Source organism: Centruroides vittatus, unplaced genomic scaffold (genome assembly GCF_030686945.1).
Source record: "Centruroides vittatus isolate TY-2023 unplaced genomic scaffold, ASM3068694v2 contig_747, whole genome shotgun sequence".
NCBI lineage: Eukaryota > Metazoa > Arthropoda > Arachnida > Scorpiones > Buthidae > Centruroides > Centruroides vittatus.
This window is the reverse complement of record NW_027122483.1, coordinates 1,444,544-1,469,492: the sequence shown is the minus strand read 5'-3', so window position 1 is coordinate 1,469,492 and position 24,949 is coordinate 1,444,544. Positions and strand designations below refer to the sequence as shown.

At 33.7% G+C, this 24,949-nt stretch overlaps 1 protein-coding gene across 1 annotated transcript; it reads left to right on the top strand.

The window, feature by feature from the left end:
• The first annotated feature begins 3,598 nt into the window (after positions 1 to 3,598).
• Positions 3,599 to 20,746, top strand: LOC136981209 (glucose dehydrogenase [FAD, quinone]-like). Its single transcript, XM_067277489.1, has 11 exons — positions 3,599 to 3,620; positions 13,728 to 13,930; positions 14,006 to 14,186; positions 14,263 to 14,394; positions 14,711 to 14,832; positions 14,894 to 15,061; positions 15,130 to 15,277; positions 15,343 to 15,500; positions 17,615 to 17,792; positions 17,889 to 18,111; positions 20,599 to 20,746. The coding sequence occupies exons 1-11, from the start codon at positions 3,599 to 3,601 to the stop codon at positions 20,735 to 20,737; spliced, it is 1,674 nt and encodes a 557-aa protein (XP_067133590.1). The 3' UTR covers positions 20,738 to 20,746.
• Positions 20,747 to 24,949: the final 4,203 nt, after the last annotated feature.

Sequence of the window (24,949 nt, the reverse complement as noted above, 5' to 3'; positions counted from 1 at the left end):
ACTATATAAAAAAGATAGAACTATATACAATTACGTAAACTTCTGTATTTATAAATTGTAGTATTAAAACTAATAGTTGTATTTGTGGAGCTTTATATTGTTGCAGATATTGGCGAGTGTCTACAGATGTCAGTTGTTACAAAAATAGTTATAGTGATTTAACTGTAAGAAGTAACTTGGACAAAAGTGAAAAATACTCTTACAAACAAAATGTACATAAACTTTAATTTAATATTCAAAAAAATCAACTTTTTGTGTTTTCAACTTTTTTCGAATAACAAAATCCTCAAAATTATAAAGCACAACGTTTTCATTTCTTTATCTGTTATCAATGTCATTCAATGTTTTTAACGGCTTATTTTCAAATATAATTGTAGCACAAATCATTTGAAAATCACATACCTTACATAAATCTGATGGTTGTTACCTAATATCCATTTCTCTCAGCCAGGTTTCCAAAAAACACAATATGATACACTTTCTAATAGTTTTCCAATAATCTATTCACATTTTTTTATACATCCATTTATATAGCAACCAAGAACTTCGTGTATTTTGTTTCTTTAATGTTTTATACTTGCTCTTACAGAAGTATAATTGTTGGCACACTTTCCTCTTTATATTTGAAAATGCTCTCCTTGCGAGCATTTTCACTTATTACAAGTTTATCACCTTTACACTAGGCAATTTTTCCATTTTCTAGCCTATACTAAAATCTGTCGATACAAGTCGTTTTGATCTGTAACCAAAAAATTGCAACTAAAGAGTCTGGTGTACCGGTATATTTTGGATGTGTATTTTTATTATACATCTATCATACATATATTTCTGGCTCTGATTTTTTACTCTCTTATTCTCTTAGAACTTTTTCACTGCATGTCAAACAATTCGCCCGATTTTCTGCTTCACATTTTCTAAATTTTTTTCTTGTTTACCTCTACATTAAATTATACTAACTTTCTGTTCTTTGGTTATTTTCAATTATATTAACTTTTTTAGTTGAACCAGTAATATTTGTTCGCCATTACACTCATGTCTCATCATGCTGTTTCTAATTTTTTAATAGTTTCAATGAATGTATTAATTTTTAATGAACTTTCACGTGAAGGACTTTCACCGTCCGTAATTCTGACACAATTTTTTAATCCCATTGGCTCTTTCTTTTTACAGAATATTCTTTTTATTTATTCTATAAACAGTTGCTGATTTCTCCTCTTATCTCTAGGTTTAATTGATAGCACTTCCGGTGGAACAATCTCAAACGCTTTCCAGCTGTTGTCCTCGGTAACATGGCAATTTCTTAAAAATAATCTCCACTTCTTTTTCATTAATCCGAACTTTCAATTTATCTCACTTATTCATAGCATAATCTTTACCACGTAAACTTTTACATTAACATATTTAACACTCAGGTTTTCACAATGATGATAGCTATGACGATTTTATTTAGCGTAAATTTCAAGACTAGCAGCATCCGTTAATATCAGTTTTAATTTGTATATGAATTATAAGCGGATATAAAATAACGTTTTTTTTATTATGTGCTTCTCATTTAGTGAGATAGGCTAATAACTGTAATAAATATAATCAAATTTTTTAACGAATAAAATAACTGTTACTGAGGAACTCAGAACCGAATTTGAGCGGAGAGCTTTTGGGAGGTTGTGAGCCCCCGGATATTTACTCCCTGTCCTTATATAATTTCTATGCATAGAAAATTTACAAACAATTGACTTTAAATTTAAGCAAAATTTACCAAAATTTCGAAAACGCTCACTTTTATATATAAAAGAAACTGATGAGAGCGGCAAACAAATAAGTATAAATGACAGAATACGTCAGTTAATTATTTTTTCTAAATACTTATTCTCTCTCCTCTTTATTCATCTGCCACACGAATTTTCTATATAACAAGTCTGTTCGACAACTGCATCACAGATGTAGCAGTTACACCTGTACAAGTAAGAAAAAGATCGTCCTCATTTTTGAATGAAACAATCCATTCTTAGGACCTCACCTCCTTTCTCCTATTACTCAGTTCTCGACATTTCTCCGTTTGACCCACAACTTTTGTCTTGTTCATCTTTGGTCTGTAATAAAAAATCAATTCGGAGATTTGTTATAACCATTTATTCTGATAAGCCTCTGTCTAACCTTCTACACGTTCTACTCCCAATTTATCCCGTATAATATTCCTCTAATGATTTAATAAAATGTTCTCATATAGTTCACATGCGGCTGAGTTTCAGTCGTTCCCTGCTATTTACTATCCAGCATGTACAGCAGTAAAATAAGTAGACAAAACGGGCTTTGTCTAGTTAAAACTAGAATTTACTGCTAGTCAAAAATGAATTTGAGTTAAAACTAGTTTTAACTAGACAAAACGGGTTTTAACAAAGACATCAAGTAAAAACTAGTTTCAACTAGTTAAAACGCGTTCTAACTAAAAACGGGTTTTGACTGTAACACAGTGTTTCCCAACCTTTCTTGTGCTATGCCCCACCTAAGCCTTTCTAAAATTCTTATGCCCCCAACATATACGTTGAACTCTTTTGGAAGGTCTGTCATTGTTGTGTTCGTTGAAGTTTTTCTTGCACTTAATTGCTACACTGTTTTATTGTAACCACGATAAAACCCAATCCTTTCGTCAAAGTCTTTTGCACTTTCCAGTCATTGCCAAACGCGAACTGGAACACCACAACTCACGTCTGCCCACCTGGAGGTCTGGGCAAAGAATGTCCTTTCTCCTCTTTCACCAGTCTCAGGGCCTTGTTCATCTCTTTGTTCTCAGTGGTTCCCAGAATTGTTAATCCCACCCCAAGGCAAAAGGGCTATAAAAGGAAGTTCTAGAAGGGAAGGGAAACAAAGAACAAAGAAAATTAAAACTAACTTAAATCTATATTTATAATAAATATGGCGTACAGCGGCTATACGGTTAACTTAAACTCTGGACAAGTCCATTTTCGAATTGCCCCTCTTAACAATCAAATTGCCCCTCTGTGAGGTATGGGCCCCACGTTGGGAAACACTGCTGTAACATCAATAAACACATTCAATATTTACTAATTTTCAGATATTTCACCATATCACCAATCCGTGAAAAAATTAAAAATGGAATTTCTTTTACTGTATGAAAGTATAACGTACAAATTGACACACTTTAACCATATTCTAAGTGATTTGTAACTTTTATAGAACATAACTCGTTGAATTTTACCATATTAATGTTGACTAATATCAATACCTCATACCTTAATTTTGGTATCACAACCGTTCTATGTAATCCTTACTTTACAAAACAAAACTTTAGACAATTTATTAATATGTTAGACTGGAAATGGCAAACTAGAACATTTTATTGGTCCCCATAAGTACATTAATTAGTAAAAGTGAATCGGCTTTACACATCACAGATTCGAAATCGATTGCCAGAAGAAAGATCAAGAAAAAGGAAACGAATGCGCAGATTATCTTATCCAAGGTACTGTAGAAAATTTTAAATTGGATATTTTAATATTAGATGAATACATCAGCTCTTCGACGGTTGGGCCAGCGTTTGAGTCGAAAAGAGAATGTGAGGAAATGCGCAATATGAGGCATGGGTATGTCTGAACAGAAAGGTATGGAGAAAGTTGCTGATGGATTCTTGGTTTGTAGCTACCTTTGGCTTCATCTTAACCTTTTCGGATTACGACCGTGAGTATATTCGTATATGTATGTGTGTTTTTAATAGAGAGGTTGAGGCGCACGTATTCAGCCCAAAACGTGAACGGCAGACAGACGAGCGCCGCCATCTGGCAGTTCTATACGGTCGATAATGGCGTTCGCTTCGTGTAGAATCGCCTTTCTAGAGTAGACGATCGGCTTGAACTTTTTTATTTTTTATTTTATTTTTTTTTTTTTGTATTTGTGGTTAAACTTATGTCTACATTTTATTAAAATAGTGATTACTTAAGCATTTATGAATAATATTGTAAAGAAGCAGACGATTTGAAATTAAAAATTTACTTTATAAATTTAATATATCGTTTAAATCATTATATTTAACAAAAATAATTTTTAACAGTTTTTGAATTTTTATTTCTTATTTTTAATGTTAAATTTTCGTAAGTTTTTTTCATTAAACCATTTAAAAAAGCCTGGGATTTAAGTTATTAAACGGTTTTAACGCTTTACACATGTAAAAATTCAAATAATTATAATAGTAAATTTAAGCCACTTGTGTTCCAATTTTAATCATTCATATCGACGAGTAAATTTTATAAAATTTCGTATAATTTGAAGCTTTCTAATAAAATTATGATTTAAATATGGACATGTTAATTTGTTTGGGATTTTTTCACATCAGTTTGATTTCGTCTCTCCGGTTTTACAGTGAGACATTTTTAAAATGTCGTCAGATTTACGTAAAGATATCCTTTATCATAACAAGTCGAATTTTAAAATTGTTGTGACTCGTAAGAATGTAAATGAAAGTTTCTATTCAAAATAAATTTTATTAATTGTGTTCTAAGACACGTTATTTTTTCTAAGCTTTTAAATTCACGCAGAAATTATGCAGCTGTTAGTAATTAAACTGTCAAACTTCTAACAAACATTTCTGTGTTTACGCATTTGAAGTGGCTTTTATAGGTCATTCTCGAGTTTGCACTCTACAATATAATTTTTATAAATTTAATATTTTATACATCATTATCAGTGAATACATTATATTGATTTCATAAGTAAGTAATAACAACTAAGGTAGTAATATCCGTCAACCATATTTTCAGAGGCATAAAGGACCTTTTACTTTGATCAACATGAAGCACAGCACCTTAGATATAAAATATATAAATGTAGTTTTTTTTCTGAAGCTCTCTATTACATGTGTTCAAGCAGTATACCAAGCAGATTATATAATAGGTAAGCTATTTATATGTATTTATATTAAAAATTTTACACGATCGCAATACTTTCCCGTATTGTTATAATACGGGAAAGTATTGTGATCGTGTAAAATTTTTCCCTCTTAATTTATTTTATTTAATATTTTGTATTTAATATGTTTCATTTATTTCTATGAATTAATAAATTGGAAAAGTCAAACTAAAAGTAAAAAGATTAATACTTTCGGAAATTCTAAGAATGTTTAATTTTTTCGATTGTTACATACTATAAAACAGAGGAAAAGTATGGAGGTTAGTGAAAAATGAACCTCGAAGGATTTTGCATTTTTTGAATTAGGAAAGCTTGAAACGCCGAGAAATGCAAAAATATTTAAGTATTTTTTTACATACATATGAATGTTAGTGTGGTGTGTGGAAGCATGATTACGTCTTCCCGTTTCGAAGCCTAATAACTCCTGTGCCTTTTGTCGAAAATTTCTGAAATTTTGCAAGGAGGTTTGGGTATTAGAGTCATTGATGCCGTCAAAGTTTGGTGGTTAAAGTTCGAAGGAGTAAAGAGATAGAGGGTGTCGTTTGTCATATCTTGAGTATGGTCGGACTTATTAACGATTTTACTCGTTACCTATAGTGGATCCCAAATTTGTTTTATACAACTCATTTGTACTATCAAAATTAAGCTTTCAGCTAATTTATAAAAATTAATTATATAAAAAGTTTAAAATAAAATCTGATAATGGATGGCGCCACATAACTTTTTTTGTGGCAAATTAAGCAAGAGTCGCTCTTGCGCTATGCTATTAAGTAGAGTTAATGTGTCAGATTGCCGATAGCTGGCGTGAGAGTCGATCTTAGGCAAGAAGTAGTTTGTTTATCCATTTGCTTAGAAGAGTTTCTGTTTTCAAGCATTTTTGTAACTTTTTTTCTAGTATTCAAAAAATCTTGTCTGTAATTACACTTTTTAATTTTATATCACGTATAAAGAAATAAATAGTTTATTTGATTTATAAAAAAATAATAACATGATAATTTTAAATTACAGATGAGGATGTGGATAAATCGAAAATAGTTATATTTTCGATTTAATTTATTCAGGTTTTAATTAGATATCTGTTTAAAACTGTTAAAATTAATATTTCAAATGTAGTAGAGATAACAGAGACTTATCACATTGCTACTGGTTACATAAATATGATACCTATCATCAGAATGCAATTTTCTGTCATTTTCGTGTTACCAGTAGCATTGTGATAAGTAAGTTTTCTTTACTATAGTATATGAAATATTTGATTCAACAGTTTTCAAGACAAGAAGCTTTCTCATAGTGTTTGAAACTGTTATATTGCTAGAAATTGTAAGTGAATGTTTGGTACATAATGTTCTGTGTATAATGTATGTGTTTAGTAAATAGGTAATGGCAAAATAAGAACCTAATTTGCATTTATCTGTTTTATTTTATTACGTATGTATGACAATATAATTAGGAAACCCAAGCGTTGCCTCTGATATATTTAGGTAGTCGTAGAAATTTAATCAAGATAAAGGCAAACTATTTTTAAAATAATTTATTAACTTCAACACCTAGTGGCGTAGCTACATATTCTGGAACAAATAGAATCGATGCGCTCCCTAGTTCCTCGGTAAAGGTCTCGCGAAATTTATTTTGAACATTTTATTTAAACACATATATCTAATTATTTCAATTTAAAACCTTACTTAATAACAATTTATTTGAGATTCGAGGCATTTCAACAATAAGATATTTAATTTAATAAATATAAAAATATTAATAAAATAAATTGTAATTGTTTAAAATACTGAGTACCGATCATTCAATGCCGAATTATCAGGCTAGCAAATGGCTATAGTAATATTAATAATTTAAGATAATTTGGTACTAGAGTTAGGCGTTAGGCTCCATCTCTTGCTAAATTTAATAATTAGAATTTTAATTAAATAATTTAAATAAATTTAGGCCTAACTGGAAGAAAAGAAACGGCCCGAAGCGAGACTCGAACCTGCAACTTCTGCTTGCCGGGCTTGCGATGGCCGGTTGAGTGCCTTTGGGAGGACGTGGGCAATTAATGTGTCCCCAGCCGGCATTGTAATGACCGTCGGTCGTAAGGTAATCTTATTTCAGCTGGAAGAGAGCAGATCGGAGGTCCGGGTAGCGTAACTGGTAACGTGTCTGCACGGATAGCAGAAGTTGCGGGTTCGAGTCCTGCTTCGGGCCGTTTCTTTTCTTCTAGTTAGGCCTAAATTTATTTAAATTATTTAATTAAAATTCTAATTATTAAATTTAGCAAGAGATGGTGCCTAACACTAGTACCAAATTATCTTAAATTATTAATATTACTATAGCCATTTGCTAGCCTGATAATTCGGCATTGGATGATCGGTATCTTTTTTTTTTATTTTTTATTATTATTTTTTTTTTAACTCTTTCCGCCCTGTGGGCACTAAGAGGGCCTCTTTTAGTAGGCCCATTATGGGTTCGGCCAGGCCCACAATGGGGCGACCGGGTGGTGAGGGACGGGGCCCGACATATCCGAATGGACCACCCCCCGAAAAATTCCTGGGGATTATTCGACCCGTTCGGATTCGATCCCGGGTCCCCCAGAGCGGTAGGCTGCCACCTTGACCGTTCGGCCATCCGGCCGTCAGATGATCGGTATCTATAAGCGGGCTAGTAGTTGTTTATTTATACTGAGTACCTTTTTTTAACTCTTTCCAACCTATGGACACTAAGGGGGCATCATTTTAGCAAGCCCATTATGAGTTCAGCCAGGTCTACAATGGTGCGGACAGGGGGGAGAGGGAGAGGGAGAGGGAGAGGGAGAGGGAGAGGGCCGACATATCCGGACAGACCAACCACCTCCCTCCGGCAAGACTGCTGGACTCAAAGTACGTACAGTACATAATGCAAATACTGACTGACATGGGAGGTTTCCCCATTTCAAGTCCAAGTTCAGACAAGGAGATGATAGCTGCTTCTGTGGGTGCCCTCACGGAGATGCAAGGCACTATATACAGTACTTCACTGTTCTCTAACCGAGGTCTTCTGCCATGGACTGACCAGGTTGACTGGTCTAAGCCTTTCAAACAAGTACTTAGAATGCGTGCAGCAAGTAAAGGAAACCTATTGAAACTAAAGAAATTGATGGGAATAGTAATAGGTCTCTTCGACCTATAAGCTCAGTGGACACACTACGTAAGGTCCCCCTTTCTAGGGGAGGGGACCCCGCTGACCATTTATAAGAACTGGTGTCTCTTTGGTAGTAAACTCTATGTACAGTACAGGCTGCACCAAAAAGTATGTCCATGTAAGAGGGTTGGACTCGAGCGCAAGGAAGGCAAGGATGGATGGTCCCCATTGGGTAGTACTATCAGAGCCCGAGGCCCACCAATGGCCAAGCGGTCTTCGTCCCCCCATTTGAGTGAACTAGACCCTGAACACTGGGAGTTTGGTCGTGGGTTCGTGCCTCGCTCGAACAGGCTGGCAGCATGAAGTTTTCCGGGTTTTCTCCATGTTGATGACGCCTGAATAGGGGCCAGCTTCCTATAAAAGTTCTCCAGAAAGGCATTCTTTCTCCCGCGTGCGATTAGACCATTTTATAAGTCCGGCTCTTCAGTCGCATAGCGATCACCCACAAGTATCTCGGAGTAAAGGCGAACAGCCATTGACTCCATATAAACCGACATCTACTGACAAAGACAAATACCAGAGCCCAAGCACTTAACTCGGATTCGAGCTTATATGTCCAGACACCTCAGTGATTACAGACCAGGCCTATGATTAAGACATAGTCTTTTTGTACTCTGTAGTTTCATTTGGCAGATCAGAGACAATTTATCCAGATTTTGTTATATGAGGACCAATCTCAAGAAATTCCTGGGAATTTTTCGACCAGTCCGAATTTGCTTCCGAGTCCCCCATAGTGGTAGGTTGCCACCTTAACCGCTCGACCATCTGGCCTGACTACTAATAATATTTACTACATGCTATATGTACTGTACTAACAAAATGTACGCATGTTTAGTTTCATAACAAATACATAATAATAGATTTTAAAATACTTCAAAAGTGTGTTCTAGCTTTTTCGTTTGCAAATCAATTAATCACTTTCTCCCGATCAAATTGACAAGCTATTGTTTTCTCAATTGATCTAGTAGACAGAGCTAAGACGGTGTTGTGACACGCTGCTTCTTAAATAAGTTTTGATTAATTTTAGTTTTGAAAATCTTTGTTCTGCTGTCGCTTTTGCTGCCGGTAAAGTTTGAAAAAATGAGGCATGCTGCAATAATGTCTGAAAAGCTACTTGAGGCTGCGGTGTGAACTAAAAGTAGTTCGGCAACTAGTTGGCATATAGAAGTAATTTCTTTTACCTGAGTATAAAAAGGCATTTTAGATCGAAGCAGTTGAGGTCCAAAACTAGGCGAAATATCGGAGAGATACGCCGATTTTAACAATTCTGATCCATCCAGAATATTTTTATCAGATGACACGACAAGATATGCAGATGATAAACACTTAAAAAGTGTACATAATTGTTGAACGGAGTCAAATCTAATAGTGAATTGATTGATTATTAAATTGAAAAACAATGTTACAAATGTTTTTACAAGTTTTTATTTCGCCCTTTCTAACTTGGCGCCCTCGAGATTCGTGCGATTGGAGTAGTTTGCTCCAATTGCTCCGTGGTAGCTACGCCTCTGTTAACACTACATAACGTGTGCTATACAATTTTACTTGATTCAGTATAGTAAGAAATAGTAGTTGGGATGAAATAGTTTTGTATTTTTGACATGAGAAATTATATTTCTTATGACATTCCCATTGACTCTACATATTTTGGTAATTTTATAATATTCTGCACTATCAAAAGTAAAATATAAATGAAAATTTATTAATGTCATATTACACCTGTCCTTTGTTTATATAGGTTTAAAATATTACTAACATAACTTTCTTTATCATCTATATCACTAATCACTATCATTGTCAATATCTAATGATACTGCCTCAACTCTTGCCATCCTACATTTACCTATTTTGTTTGTCAACCTCTAACTCATCATCCTCAAATCATCTCTAAGTTATTATGTGCGTGTAAATATGTTGAATATGTTGTCTAAATATTTGGAATTACCTCTTTTTTCCTCTAACAGCCTATATTTGAAATCCAATAATTAAATCTACTGACTTTTAATCCCCTTTTCTAACCTGTTCCTAACTTTGATGGCTCAACTTTATCTATTTTTGAGAGAAATTAATCTCATTAATAAACACAATATAAATTGTGAACAACATATACCATAGCTCTTTTCTTACTGCGAATTACAATAATTTACCTAATATTAGTATACAAAAAAAGGACATGGGCTTAACTTTAATATACTCCAAAGCCACCCTAAATCCTAAATCTCTTTTTAAATTCCTGCTATTAGTTCACACTCTCCCTATATCGTGTTCTTCATTCAAATTTTCAATCGTTAATAAAATACAGTCAAACCTGTTTTTATGCGGGGGATAGGGACCGCATTAAAAAAACGCATAAAAAAAAATCGCACGAAACTTCACGAGTGCCTATAAAAAATAGTTTTCGCAACACAATTAAAAAAATATTTTTTTATGCAGTCAATAAGGACGGCATAAAATAAGTCTCACATAGAAAATAACTCAAAATCGTACGAAATAGAATTTACTGACAACAGATGTCAGCACTTGACTGCATCGTCTGGTCTATCGTCTGTTTTACATATTTTTGTCCAGGTGGTGTTTTGTTGACTTTGAAAGTAAATTATTTCATTTTTCGCATATTCATGCAATAATATTACTATAATAATTGCATTTATGCTATAATAAGTTTATTTAGCTATAATAAGTCAACGTGAGACATGACAAATCGCACGAGACTAGTCGCCAACTATACCGCACAAATAAAAAATCGCACAAAAAAAACCGCACAAATTAAAAATTCGCATTTAAAAAATCGCACAAATAAAAATCGCACATAAAAAGAGCGCATAAAAACAGGTTTGACTGTACTTTTTATTCATCCACTCAAGTTCAAATACATTTTTTTAAACTTGTAGTGGGTGACACTTGATGTTAATACAGTTTTTTCAAATATTAATTCATTAATTAATAAAATTTAAACTGTGGCGCCCGTCAGCAATATGCCGATTCGGACCGATAGAGGGTGCGAGGAGAAAAAAAAGAAGTTTGAACTACTCATTCACTTTTCGGACCAACAACGACAAGACACGGACAAAAATTTCTCTTATACAAGATATTTATGTATATACATATTTATATTAATTGTAATTATTTAATAAAAAGTAACTAAAATAAAATTTTTCTTTCTTGACCTAAGTAGGAATTTACTTTAAAAAATTTCTTTTTACATTACTTGTTTTGTAACACTTTAAATCTATCCTATCTTCACACATGATTTAACAATTCTGTACATTTTCATAATTATATATATATAATTCTAATTATTCCTTTTTATTCCTGATTCAGAGAGTTCTCGGGAATCCCTAAGACGTTCCATATTAATAATGTATATACAGTAGAGCATCGATTATCCGACTCAATTGGGGACTGAAGTTGGTCGGATAACTGAAAAAACGGATAACCGAAAAGTATAAAAAAATACATTATTAGTATAGTGTATTAGTATATCCCATGTAATAAGCATATTAGTATATCGCTATTAACCCACTTCGCGTTCAGGAATTTTTTAGGGGGTGGTCTGTCCGGATATGTCGGGCCCCGTCCCTCACCACCCGGTCGCCCCATTGTGGGCCTGGCTGAACCCATAATGGCTTGCAAAAAAGAGGCCCTCTTAGTGCCCACAGGGTGGAAAGAGTTAAAAAAAAACCCACTTCGCGTTGAATTTTCATTGATGTTAAGCCTAACAAAATTTAAAAAAATAATAATCATCATCGTTAAATTATTTCTTTATTTTGCATAAAATAAATACAAAAATAAAGACAAAATAAAAAATTAAGCCTGGTTTAAATACTGACCTCCTTTTCATGGTCGAGCCAGTGTTTCCAGCTAAAACACGCAAAAATTTAACAAAAAGTAGCCAAGACATAACCAAATATTATAGCGCCACATCACTAGCGGACATTTGAATTTGCTGACTAGAACGCGGTCGGTTAACCGATTGGGGTCGGTTTAATCGATGCTCTACTGTATATATATATAGGCTTAACTATAAATTTTTGACTACGTTTTCTAGCCCTTTACGAAAAATCGCAACATTATTTAAAAATGAACACAAATTGTAAGCGAAAAACAAACAATCAAATCAATTTAAAGTCTAAAATCGTGAGTGACAGTTAATAGAAATATAAATTTTAACAACATTTACGAATGAATAATAATAAACCGAATTAAAATAGTATTTATAAGAAGTCCTTTAAAAAGACAAAGGAAATATCTTAGTTAAAAACGAGAAAACTTCATTTATTAAAAAAATTTTTAATGTTTACAGCTGACTTTTCCTATGTCCAGCCAAACATACGCCTAGACACGATTAAAGCGATCGAAGTGGCAGAAATATTTATTACGCCGGTATTGTAGTATTAGAGTATTAGAGCTATTGGCAGCGCAAGTACCAGTACATCTGTCAACTCTGATTAAACCCGAACACGAGTTAATCACGAATTCGAAATGTCATTTATATTACGCGAATGTCCGTTAATTCAATTGTTATTAGTAATTTGATTAAAATTCTGTTAGCAGTCTGTGGATGGCAACTGGAGCAAATAAAGCGTTCAAAATTCCGTAAACCGAATTGTTCGTAATCAGAAACGTTCGAAACCTTAAGTTTGATTGTAATTGACTCTATTTATATGGCAACCCTGACTGAGAAAGCGTTGTCTGTATGTGTAGCGAGATATTTGTGGTATTCTTAGTATTAGAGTTGTTTTTATTAAGATTTAGAATACTTTTTAGTATTCGAGCGTATTCGCTATTATTCGCCTATTTATAATATAAAATTATCGTGGGGTTTCGAAACGCACTTACCAATGTCTTCCGCCATATTGAAACATTAACGCGACTTCTAATGTCAGTTATGTGCATCTACTATAAGCGACATTTACGAAGGATGTAATAATGTGATTTCTAAGAATTACATAAGCAGACTAATATGTTGGACTTAGCAGTCTTATAGTAATATTAAATAGAAATTCTTTATTTTACTATCCGAAATGTGTGCCACCTACATAAAAGAAAACGTAATATTCTAAGTCAAAATAATTGTCACTCGCATAATTACTCATTTACAAATTTAACAGGAACTGTACATTAAATTGAAAGAAAATATTAAAGATTTTTAAAATTGTCGAGAACCACAGAATGTGCACTTAGTCTTTCCATATGGCGGCAATTCTGGTATGTTCTAGTCTCTTTGATTTCAAATTAAAAGAATGTTTTCTTATTTACAATTCATTTCTGCCTCGGAAAAGTTTGTGCTAACTTCACAGGCATTTTAAAGGTAAAAATGAGCTGGTCTGAATGAGACTCTCACAAAACTGATTGATTTAGTTCAAAGTGGTTTCGAACATTCATAAACTATATCTATGTATTATCACTTTACTATATTAATTAAAATGTCTTCCAAGTTTTACTTTTCATTGCAATTTAACGTGCTTATATAAAATAATTAATTAAATTACAAAATCTTTCTTGTAAGGAAATTTACGAAAATTATATATTAAAAATACGCTAAAACCTCTTTCATACTTGATTTTATCGGGTAGGATACAATTTATACTATTATATTACTATAAGATTATACGCCGGCTATTTATTTATTGCAGTTGGCGCAGGAACAGCAGGATCAGTTTTAGCCAATAGGCTTTCCGAACCACTGCATGTTACAGTTCTTGTGTTAGAAGCAGGAGAAGTAGTTCCTCTAATCTCTCAAGTTCCACTAATTCCACTATATTTGCCTCGATCAAATTACAGTTGGCAATTTAAAAGTGTACCCAGTAAAACCATAGCTCAAGGTCTTAAAAATAGAGTAAGTAATTAATAATAATAAATTTCCAGAGGTACATTTACACCTGAATATTGATTCAATTTTATTCCCTTCCAGCAACTGTTAACTGTGGAAGGAAAAGCGCTTGGTGGATCCACAGTTTTAAATTATAACTTGTTTGTGCGTGGTAACAGGAAAGATTACGACAACTGGGCGAGACATGGTGCGACAGGTTGGGACTGGAAAAGTGTATATCCTTATTTTCTAAAACTCGAAGACAATCGAGAATATTGCAATGGTAAATCTTTCTTTAATTGTGCTAAATTATGTTTGTAAATCGTACAGCAATTTAATGACAATAAAATACAAAACAGCATATCATGGTGTTGGTGGAAACGTTATTGTGCAGACACCACCTTTCCATGCACCAATAACAAAAGGTTATTTAGAAGCAGCCAGAGAAATTGGATATCGTATTGGAGACTTTAATGCAAGGAATCAAACAGGTACAGCATTTCGTAATAAATACTATTTGAAATATTTTATTGTAATTTTAGTTATCTATTTAAACACCACCACGTTTAAAGTATAAAAAATCGAAAGCTTACATATCATAGAAATTTGTTAGATTTATATTATTTGTACAAGAAGAAATCAAATAATTTTTGGAATAACATGTAATAGTTATTCGCTAGAGTTAAAGTCGACTGTATTTTTAAAATGTTGTCTATATTTTTAACTTTGACAAAGATTCTGATGTATAAGGCATCCTATGCCTTATTTTAATTCATGTTTACAAAATATATAACATAAATGTTTCAGTGTTTCAACCTCCTCAAGGAACTATTAATAGAGGAGCACGCTGGAGTGCGGTTAAAGCATATATTAATCCTGTACGAGGTCGACGAAATCTTCGTATCATAACTTCAGCATTTGTTCACAAGGTAACTCACATTATTTCATACTACGGTTTAAATGAGAGTAAATAGATTTTTATATTTATAGATATTGATCCGGAATAAACAGGCGTACGGAGTTAAGTTCGAGTACCGTGGACAGTTGCACGAAGCATATGCCAATAAAGAAGTGATCGTATGTGCTGGGGTATTCAATTCACCTAAACTCTTAATGCTATCAGGAATTGGTCCAAAGCGTACTTTAAAGAAGTTCAATGTAATAAATGTTATTTTTAATCTTTCTCCCCTTCACATAAAAATATAAAGTGGAATGTAAATTTTTAGATTCCTGTTGTAGCGAATTTACCAGTTGGGAGAAATCTTCAAGAACAGCCAACTACTTTTGGTATGGCATTTGGAGCAAAAACTTATACTTACTCTGCACAACGGATCACGATATTGGATTATAATGAATTTTTAATTAATGGCACAGGTAGGATTAAAATAAATAGTGATACACTTAATGCTGAATATATTCAAATATTTATCTTATTTCAGGGCCACTGACATCATTGGGAGGAGTTGACACGATTGGATTTGTAAATTCTAAATATAATAACGATCCTGATTGGCCAGATATTGAATTATTGTTGTTTTCTTTATCAGCTGTACCCAAAGGCACAGGTTTAGGATCCGTGTACAATGTAAACGAGGAAGTATGTTTATTTTATATTTCTCCATAAATATTTTATAGTGTATGTACGAATGAATTAGCATGATTGCATTAGTTTATACATTGTACTTCAGCGGCGCCTACAGACTATAAAAACGGAATGGGCACAAGCTATATAAAAGGCATCATACATTATGAAAGAAGCGTTAGCCTGATTCAACATCGGATCAGCGCTTCCACAAGCTGGCGCTGATTGCAATTGGAGCTTGGCTTTCAAAACAATGAACATTCCTTGTTTTCAAAGCCAGGTTTTGGTAAGCATATAGTAAGGTTGAATGAAACAATAGTGTAAGGTTGCCGACTTCCAGGGAAAAAAGTTAATCGCGCGTCAGGAAAACCTATGGTTGAAAACGTATGTGGGTGGTGGCGGTAGAAGACAAAGATGACAAATGTCTTACATAAAACCGTTTCTTCTAACAACTAAGTCAACTTACATAATACTGTTACACAATGCGATCTAGATCGATTTAGTGACAATGGTTTCGGGTTGTCCGTGGTCGGCTGCGGTCCGTGTTGCGAAGATACGGGCTTGGCTGGCGAAAGGTCGGCCGCATTGGACAGGAGGCTTGGATGGTGTGGTCAGCTGGCGAACGTAGGTTCTGGCATCCGTGGGGTGACACTGGTGCAGAGGAGAACTGCTGCACTTTTCCCAAGAATGACCGAAGGAGGAGAGAACCTTCCGTCTGGAGGAGAATCGCCGGTCTGGAGGAGAACAGCGCTTCGACCCTGAGATCCGGGGTTTTATAAGATTTTCCTGAAATCCGAGACTGATCCTGGTCGAGAGGGATTGACAGAGCCTTTGAAGCTCGCGCTCGTATTTTACGCCGTTATGGCTCCAAACAATCTGCCATATGTTCTGGCGGCTAATTTCCCCGCTTTGTTTCTCACTCCCGATTCCGATGCTCGTACGCAAGCACCTGCACAAAGCTCCTCTCTCGGTTGACATCCCCCTTGGTCATTTGTCATCGAGTCGCGTTTGCTTTAGGATAAGTTTTAGGACGGCTTCTTTCGTTTCTGGTTTACATCACCAACACGTGTTCCTGACCCGAGTTGACCCTCGATATCCCGATTTTATACCTTTATAATTATTCACCATTTCTACGCATTTTTGCGACCCTTAAAATAGGCATATATCGTTTTTAGTTCTTTTTTATATTTTCAGAATGAACTTTAAGTCATAAATCTTCTGTTGTTTGTTGATAATATAATTTGGGGTTCACTTCGTATTTGGAAAAGGACAATCCTGACGAAAAGGGACACGTGCTCCAAGTGCTCAATGTATGAGCTTCCCTGCAATACTTTATTTCATGTTGCAGTTCTTAATTTATTCTTGTTCCTAAGAGTAAATATTTCACTATAATACAAGACATATAAATTAAGGACAAAACAATTGTTTAATTGTTTATGCCAAATAAGAACTATATATATATTAAGTGCAATGAACAGGAATTTGTTAGAATAAAATATTAAGGTGATAAACTCTGCTGTACTGAAACACCTGTAATGCCATACACTGGTAATATGAAAATTTCTAGACGTCTATGAAATAATCTATTGATACAATGGGAATTCAATCTCATCAATAATAAAGAAGCATATTTTAATTTTGATATTCGTTATTATTAAATTTTATCTAAACGTAGGGTAAATTTAAAAAGGATGTATTTCATAAATTTTGGGGTACTTTTATTAAAACTCAGTGTAGTATTCTATACTCATCTGGCATGTGATATTTATGCTAATAATAAATTAATTATAACTTTGTTTATAAATATAAATAATCACTTAAGCTATATTATTAAAGTGTGTTATTACTGGTTCATGGATTTTTTTATTTTCGTTTTGTTATTTTATTGTTTTCCGTTGTATTATAAACGTATTTATTTATTTTACTATCATTTATAACGTTGCCACATCACTTTACAATTGGCATGGTTCTCATTAAAACATATCACACAAAATATTCATTGTCTAGAGATTGTAATCCACATCTGACAAATAAAGTAAAATGACTTAAGACGACTGGATACGCAGGTATTGAATAAATGTTTTGTTAATATTCAAGATATTAAAATCATACATTTTGTTTTTATTCAGGTGTATAAGACAATGTTCGAACCATTTACATCGACTGACACAATATCGTGCTACCCATATCCAACACGTCCAAAAAGTAGAGGATATGTTTCTATCAGATCTCGTAATCCTTATGATGATCCTATTATTGATTTTAAATTTTATTCGGATCCTTACGACTTAAAAGTTATGGTCGAAGGTAAGATAAATGTAATTTTTTTCTGATGAAGGTTTTATAGCCTATAATTTAATGTTAAATCATTTAAGGTAAAGAATTTAATACCAGAAATTTTAGCTTTGAAATACTGTCTGAAGATAGCAAATTCTGAAGCATTGAAGAAATATGGAGTTTATCCCTTTCCGGTAACTGTACCCGGTTGCGAAAGTTATGTAAAATTCAGTGACGAATATCTCGCTTGTCTAGCAACAACACTACCATTTACAATATATCATTATTGTGGAACGTGTAAAATGGGAAGTTATGCTGATCCTACGACTGTGGTTGATCCAACGCTCAAGTAAGTTCTCTTCGAATACTTTAAGAATATCTAAATGTATAAAATTACTTGTCCTGACTGACTGAGTCTCTGATTGGTTCATCATCGCCCAGAGCATACCGCTGAACCTAAAAGGTGAAATTTGGTACAGTTAGGGTACGTCATGAAAATGCACACTAAGAAGGGATTTTTTAAAATTCTCCTGTGGGGAGAGGGAGAGCATTAAGGCTTAACCTGAAGAATGGCTTCTACTTTACTATTTTAGATGCGATTTTTTGTTTATGGTAGTCATAACTTAATTTCCAAACGTACAATATTTACGTATTACGATTTTTGACCGAATATTCGAACCGTTTTAAATTTGAATTTGTTACGACGTGTTTGTTCGTTTATAGAACGATTGCAAACAATCTAGAAAATTGATAAAATCGAAAACGTTCGATTGCATTAGAAGATTCTCAGTAATAAGGGGTATGTGTATAACGTAATTTTATATATTTAGATTGTTATAAATTACATAATAACTATGGTTTTTCAAATACTAAATATAAATAGTGTTATGACGCCCCCACACCATCATTTCAATTAGTATTTATAAATTTATTTATTTATTTAAATTTAAGAATTTTCAGATAACGTCATTTATGTTTTGAAAAAAAAAAAAAATTAAACTCAAATTTATCGTATCTCGGAATTTCATATTTGAAACTTGAATTTAGGTGCATTAGCAATCCATATCTGGTGTTGTAGCTGCAATATTTGATAATTAGTATATTTCTGAATCTATATCCTGTAGTAGTCGTGGAAATCCATATATGAAAAACGCAAAGCTTAAATTAGGAAAGGCAATAATTAAATAACTCAAGAGTATCGTTGACGTATTGAACCATGGATATAGCAAAGAACTATATGTGTCAAAATACCGAAAGATGTCTAGGGGTCTGCAAATACTGCTCGTCACTCTGGAGACAAAAGATCAGAGTTTTTTAGTTGACTGATTAATACAACTAGTTTTCTAATATTAGATAGTAATGAACAGCAAGGAGGTATGGCAGAATTTGAATCAGAAGAAAGTCCTGAAAGTCTCATGATATTGTAAATAAGACAAGCGATGTTAAGAAAAAAGATTTGTAAACTGTATGTTTCTTTTTAAAAGATTCCAACTGCAGATTTTTTCGGGTTGAAATCACGAAAAGCGGAAGTACTTTCGTCTAGAAGAAAGAACTATGTGTTGTAGCGATGCAGCAATAGAAGTAGCAAAAAATAAAAATATATGTAACGTTTTTTGAAAACTGGAGCATGTTATAAATAAAGTTTTGTTCCCAAAAATCGAAAAACTTCATCAAATCTGCTCCTTTTACAACAAGTTTTTCCATTACGAAAAAAAAACCGACAGGAAGATCACCAAAATTGACAATTTTGTCGGTCTATTACACTCATCAAAAATGAAATGTCAAGACCATGAAGAAATGCGCGTGGCCACATGCACACTGCAGGACCGGTAAAAATGACAAACATATGCAAACTCTTAAAAGAACAAGAAATATATACAATAGACACCTGTTTATTCAGTAATGCATATGGTCCTCACCAGCAGTTATACAAGCCGTTATACGGCAGTCATACTATGACTCGGAAACCATTAATCGTCTCGATGATACATCGAGACGATTAATGGTTTCCGAGATATCCGTTCCTAAGCTGCGTCCAAGTCGTCTACGTTACGCGGTGTGGTTCTCGATGGATATATACTGGTACCTGGTGGTACCCGGTTTGCCGGCACAGCTTGTCGCTTTGCTTTCCAGTTGTTTTTACTGCCGAAAAGGTACAACTGTCTTTCTTCTTGCGCGGTGGATATGTTACACAGAACGCCGAGTAAAACAGAATCGTGTAAAAATGTACGTATACAATACAAGCATCTCGTAGGAAAATGCTCGATAGAATCCACAAATTCGCTAGAATAAAAGATAAGCAATTAATAAAAGAAACATGAGTTTTTTGGGATGGGTTAATGTACTTATTACAATGAAGGCCAAGTAAGCCTCAGAGCAGCGATTAATGTTTTATTTAAGGAATTGAGTTTCGGCGATTCGAATCAGTCAATACTTTAATTTACACTTTGATGTCATATGTACACAAAAGAAGCTCCAGGTCAAGGTTAATTCAGAACTGATTGTAAACTGTAAATTATGTTAAACGATTCATATATGAACAGTCGAACTTCTAAACAACGGCCACGGACTGGATCAAAAAAAATGGCCCTTGAGAGGAGGTTCGATTATATATGTATTTGATCCAAACAACACTCTACACTTGGAGCAATATAGCTCATGAGGCTTTTATTCATTAAAATAGAATGTGTTTGAATGTGATGTATATTTGGCATGTACAATACGGTATATTATATTTGTTATCCTTCTGTAACAAAGTTAAATAACCAGCTTTTATTTGTCTACTAAATGCAAAAATTTCTCGAAACAAGAATTATATTGTCTATCTTTCTTTCAGAGTTAAAGGTGTAAAAAGGCTGAGAGTAGTTGATGCTTCGATAATGCCATTTATTATAACTGGACACTTGGTCATTCCGACTTACATGATTGGGGAGAAGGCTGCTGATATGATTCTCTGTGATCCACTTTATAACTAAGACTTCAAAAATAAATACGAATAAAATAGGTTTAGAAAGTGATATTATGTATTAGTAACAATAATGTATTTTAATTACAATTAATAAAAACATAACAGCAGCCAGTTTAAAATTACAAAGAAATTGATCTTCGGATAAGCGTAATTTAATATGTGAAGATCGGTTATTGGTAGGTGCCAGACTTATTGCTCTGAACACCGTTTAAATGATTAGAGATAAAGGCCCATACATGTCTTCTGTTCTCAATCTATACAATCTTCGAAAAACACCCTCTTTAACACAATAGTTTCAAACTTGACTGTAATTGTAATTGTCAAAAGTAAGCGTCAAAGTCAAAATAAACATTTTTATACATACAGTCTTATTCAAATTTTTCACACTCTTTTATCCTGAATTTTCTCATATCCGGTTACTCTCGTCTAGATTCGTTCGACTATGGGAGAGTCTACTGTAATTAAAGTTATTAAACTTTATATTAAATAAAACTTTTGAGGATATTTTCATGAACACAGAAAAATACACCGAAATTTCAATATATTCTTTCAAATTAATTGTAATGACCATCATTTCCAGAGTTAATTATCAAAAATTGTCCGCGGTTCTAGTGTATATCCAGGTTTTGGAAAATTAACTAAAAGCTTGAAATACGATGTTTATGTTGGTATACAGTAATTATTTATGTTTCAGGTGTCATGTTTGATGTATTAATAAATTTATGAAAAAAATGTATGGCTAGTTTAATATTTCCTTTTCTTAATTAATGGTCATTCATAGGTTCCAGTAATAAAAATTATTCCAAAGATAATGAGTGTATGTTATTAGCATTTGCAATTACAACAGCATAATATTTTTATTTCAGAGCTAGATTGTAGATTAATTTATTTGGATACATCGACACGTAAGCGATCTGTATAGAGGAACACCTCTCGGGAGAACTTTTATGTGAAACTGGTCCCTATTTAAGTGTTACAAATGTGAAAAACCTGGAAAACGCAACGTGTTCTAGAAGTCGGCCAGAAGCGAACTCGATAGAAACCACCAACGTGAAGAGATGTTTTATCCACTCGGCTACTGACAGGTGTAAATATAAATAAAACAAGAGGAGAAAAATGAATATTTATGAACTATTTCGTTAGTTCTGTTGCACACTGTTTCTTCGTGTATATGAATTGAAGCCATTGGAAAATTGTAACTGAGAAAACTATAATGCATTATTTAAAAGAACACATAAAATTGAAAACGTTAACTCATAAGTTTCATTAATTAACTTTTTCTTAAAAGAATACACAACTTTTATTATTTTCTTAAGATCCTGAACTAAGATGAATATGCAATTTGCATCGATGTATCGTAAAATTCATTTGACGTCATCTAAAATAATAATTTCTAGAATACGGGATGATTAGAATTAAACTGACAATACTCATTTCTTTTTATTTATTTATTTATTCATTCATTCATTTAAATTACTTTAAAAAATATTCAATCAAGCAAGAACATAAACATTAATTAGTCCGTCCGTTCCCAAAGTGTGCACCGCAGCTTCCTAGGGCCCCGCGGTGTCCTCACAGGGGCGTCGCGAAATAATATAAAATGTTCGTAATTTTACTTCCGCTTTCAATTCAATGTGATAAGATGCGACATCCAGCAGACCTGGTGCAAATCATTAACTCAGTAATAAAGTAATAGAATCGCAAAATGTAAAAAGCCTCATACCATCGCAGAAAAACATTCGACCGGCTGCTATAGATATGGTGAAAATTATGATCGGTGAATGTGCAGGGAAGCAGCTTTCAAAAGTCCCTTTGTCTAATAACGCCCTCACTCGCAAAATACAGCAAATAGGGAAGGACCTCCAATGGTCAGTTAATTGAAAAAATAAAGGAAAAGAAATTTGGGTTGCAGCTGGATGGAGACACAGATAATAATTATGATGCTCATTTTATTTGCTATGTACCATTTGTAGATAGTAATAACATTATATAAGACTTTCTCTTTTGTAAAAGTATTACTGCTGGTGCTAAAATTCACGAATTGTTCGGTATCGTTGATAATTTTATATTCGAAGATAATTTGGAGCGGGCCAAATGCATTGGTATCTGTATTAATGGTGCTTTATAAATTAAAAAAGCATTGGCTATTTCGCAAATTGTACTTGTTAGAATATTGCATAGGGTGCCTTGGAAAAATCTGGATTTAGCAAGGGCGCAGAGAATCAAAAAAATTAGGAACCACTGAATTAGTCAATATTCTCGATCATACACAGTATGAAATTTTTGAAGAAAAGAACAGAAGACAAACTGAAAATCAATTTAATTTAATTACGCGTATCTTGATTATGTATGCTAACGAAACTTTAATTTCTGCAAAAGATCGTAAATGTGACCTGGGGGTCGGCACCTCTTTGGTGCCTCGTCAGGATTGACACCACCGTGTCTTAGCTGACACGGAAGCCGCGGCGGTTCAAAAATCGGACACGCGAGCGGTCGCGTTACGGAGCGATCGGATTCGGGATGGAGGGAGAGACAATGCACCAGAAGTAATAGAGAGCTCGTTAGCTAAAGTACAACGTTTATTTACACAGAGCATGACTTTACATGCAAAGAATAGCAAAGGGGAGATAGGCCTAACGTCGCGATTCTTGGAGAGAGAGAGTTTACATAAGATCCGCGTGGCGATAAATACCTTGTTAAAGCTGAGGTTGGTTGATCTGTTAGTACGATTAGTCCGATAGGCAAGAGGAAGGGTGAATGGCAAAATTCGTAGTGCTGACGATAACCTTAGTCCACTTAAGTCGGCGATTAATCCAATGGACGGCAGATTTAATCTAGGGACAGAATTTTACACCTACACAAAGGATATGGCGCACTATGAAATTAGGAACTTGGCGAGTGTCGATCGAGGCGGCACTGACGAATTTTTGAGGTGCAGTTTTACTTTCGATGCAACTTAGGTCGAGAGGTGATGAGAAAGCGTCGTTTAGGCGTCTTAGAACCGAACGGATGGTTCGCCCTCATGTGTAAAAGTTGACAGTTAGTCGCTATGTAGTTGACAAAAAGGCGACAAACTATGATGTCATGACATAACACGGAAAACATAATGTAGGCCAATAATTCAGATCCTCACATAAATTTCAACGCAGAGTAATCAATTTTTTCTAACACATTTACGCATAATTAAAATGCAAAATATAATTAAGACATTACTGATTTCGAATATTTAATCACTGAATTTCACGGCGGTCTGATTTCTTTTCGAAATGTCTTCGAACATGGAAAAAGGGATTCGTCTGTGTTGTCTGACGAGCCCACTAAACAATATTCGTTTGATTCTTGCATTACAACCGCATATTCCGTGTAACTGTCAATGTTTGAAATCATTTTTACCTACAAAAGCAATAGAAATTTCGATTTATTTTCCTGTAATCGAAATTTTCTGTTGGGAGTTTTCATTTTAATCTTATGGCACACGATTCCAGAATGCAGCGAATTCGCACCTTGCATTTGAGGTTATACATTTGAAGGAGATTCAATAATCGTACTTAAAATTTCGTGTTTGAATTTGTCTTTCTTCTCTGCTTCGACGATTACTTTTCTGAAGAACAAAATTTCTTTAAACTTTAAATTGAGAAACGTAATTTTTCGTAACGAAAAAATACCCGATGTAATAAACGATTTAAATTTACTTGTCTTTGTATTCGTAACAATGGTGAATAGTTGGATAATGATGTTAAATTATTTTTTATTATATCCTTTATTCTACAAACAAAGATATTCGAAGACAGAAGCTTTATTTTGTAGTTTGCAATTTGGAACGTTGTTACTTTATTTAATTGCGGAAATCGCGTGTATTCTGATGTCTGGAGAATGTTATGTATTTGTGGCATTACAAGAATTTCAACAATTATCCAATGAATTATCTGCAATAAGGGGAAACGATACAAAACTGCAACTGAAAAAATTCATGAACAATTACGAACAATTATGGACATTTGTTTTACGATTAAACAACAAAATGAATGTAATAAAAAGAAAAATATATTACAGATGGATACTACTTCAATCTTCACTGCTTGTCATGTCCAATCACCAGTAACAAATATTTCTATTGCAGAGACAACCTTTCTTTAGAAGTGGATATTTTAAACTGTTTTGCATATTTGTGCAGAGGTATAGCCTCTAAAGAAAGGTTGTCTCTGCAATGGAAATAGTT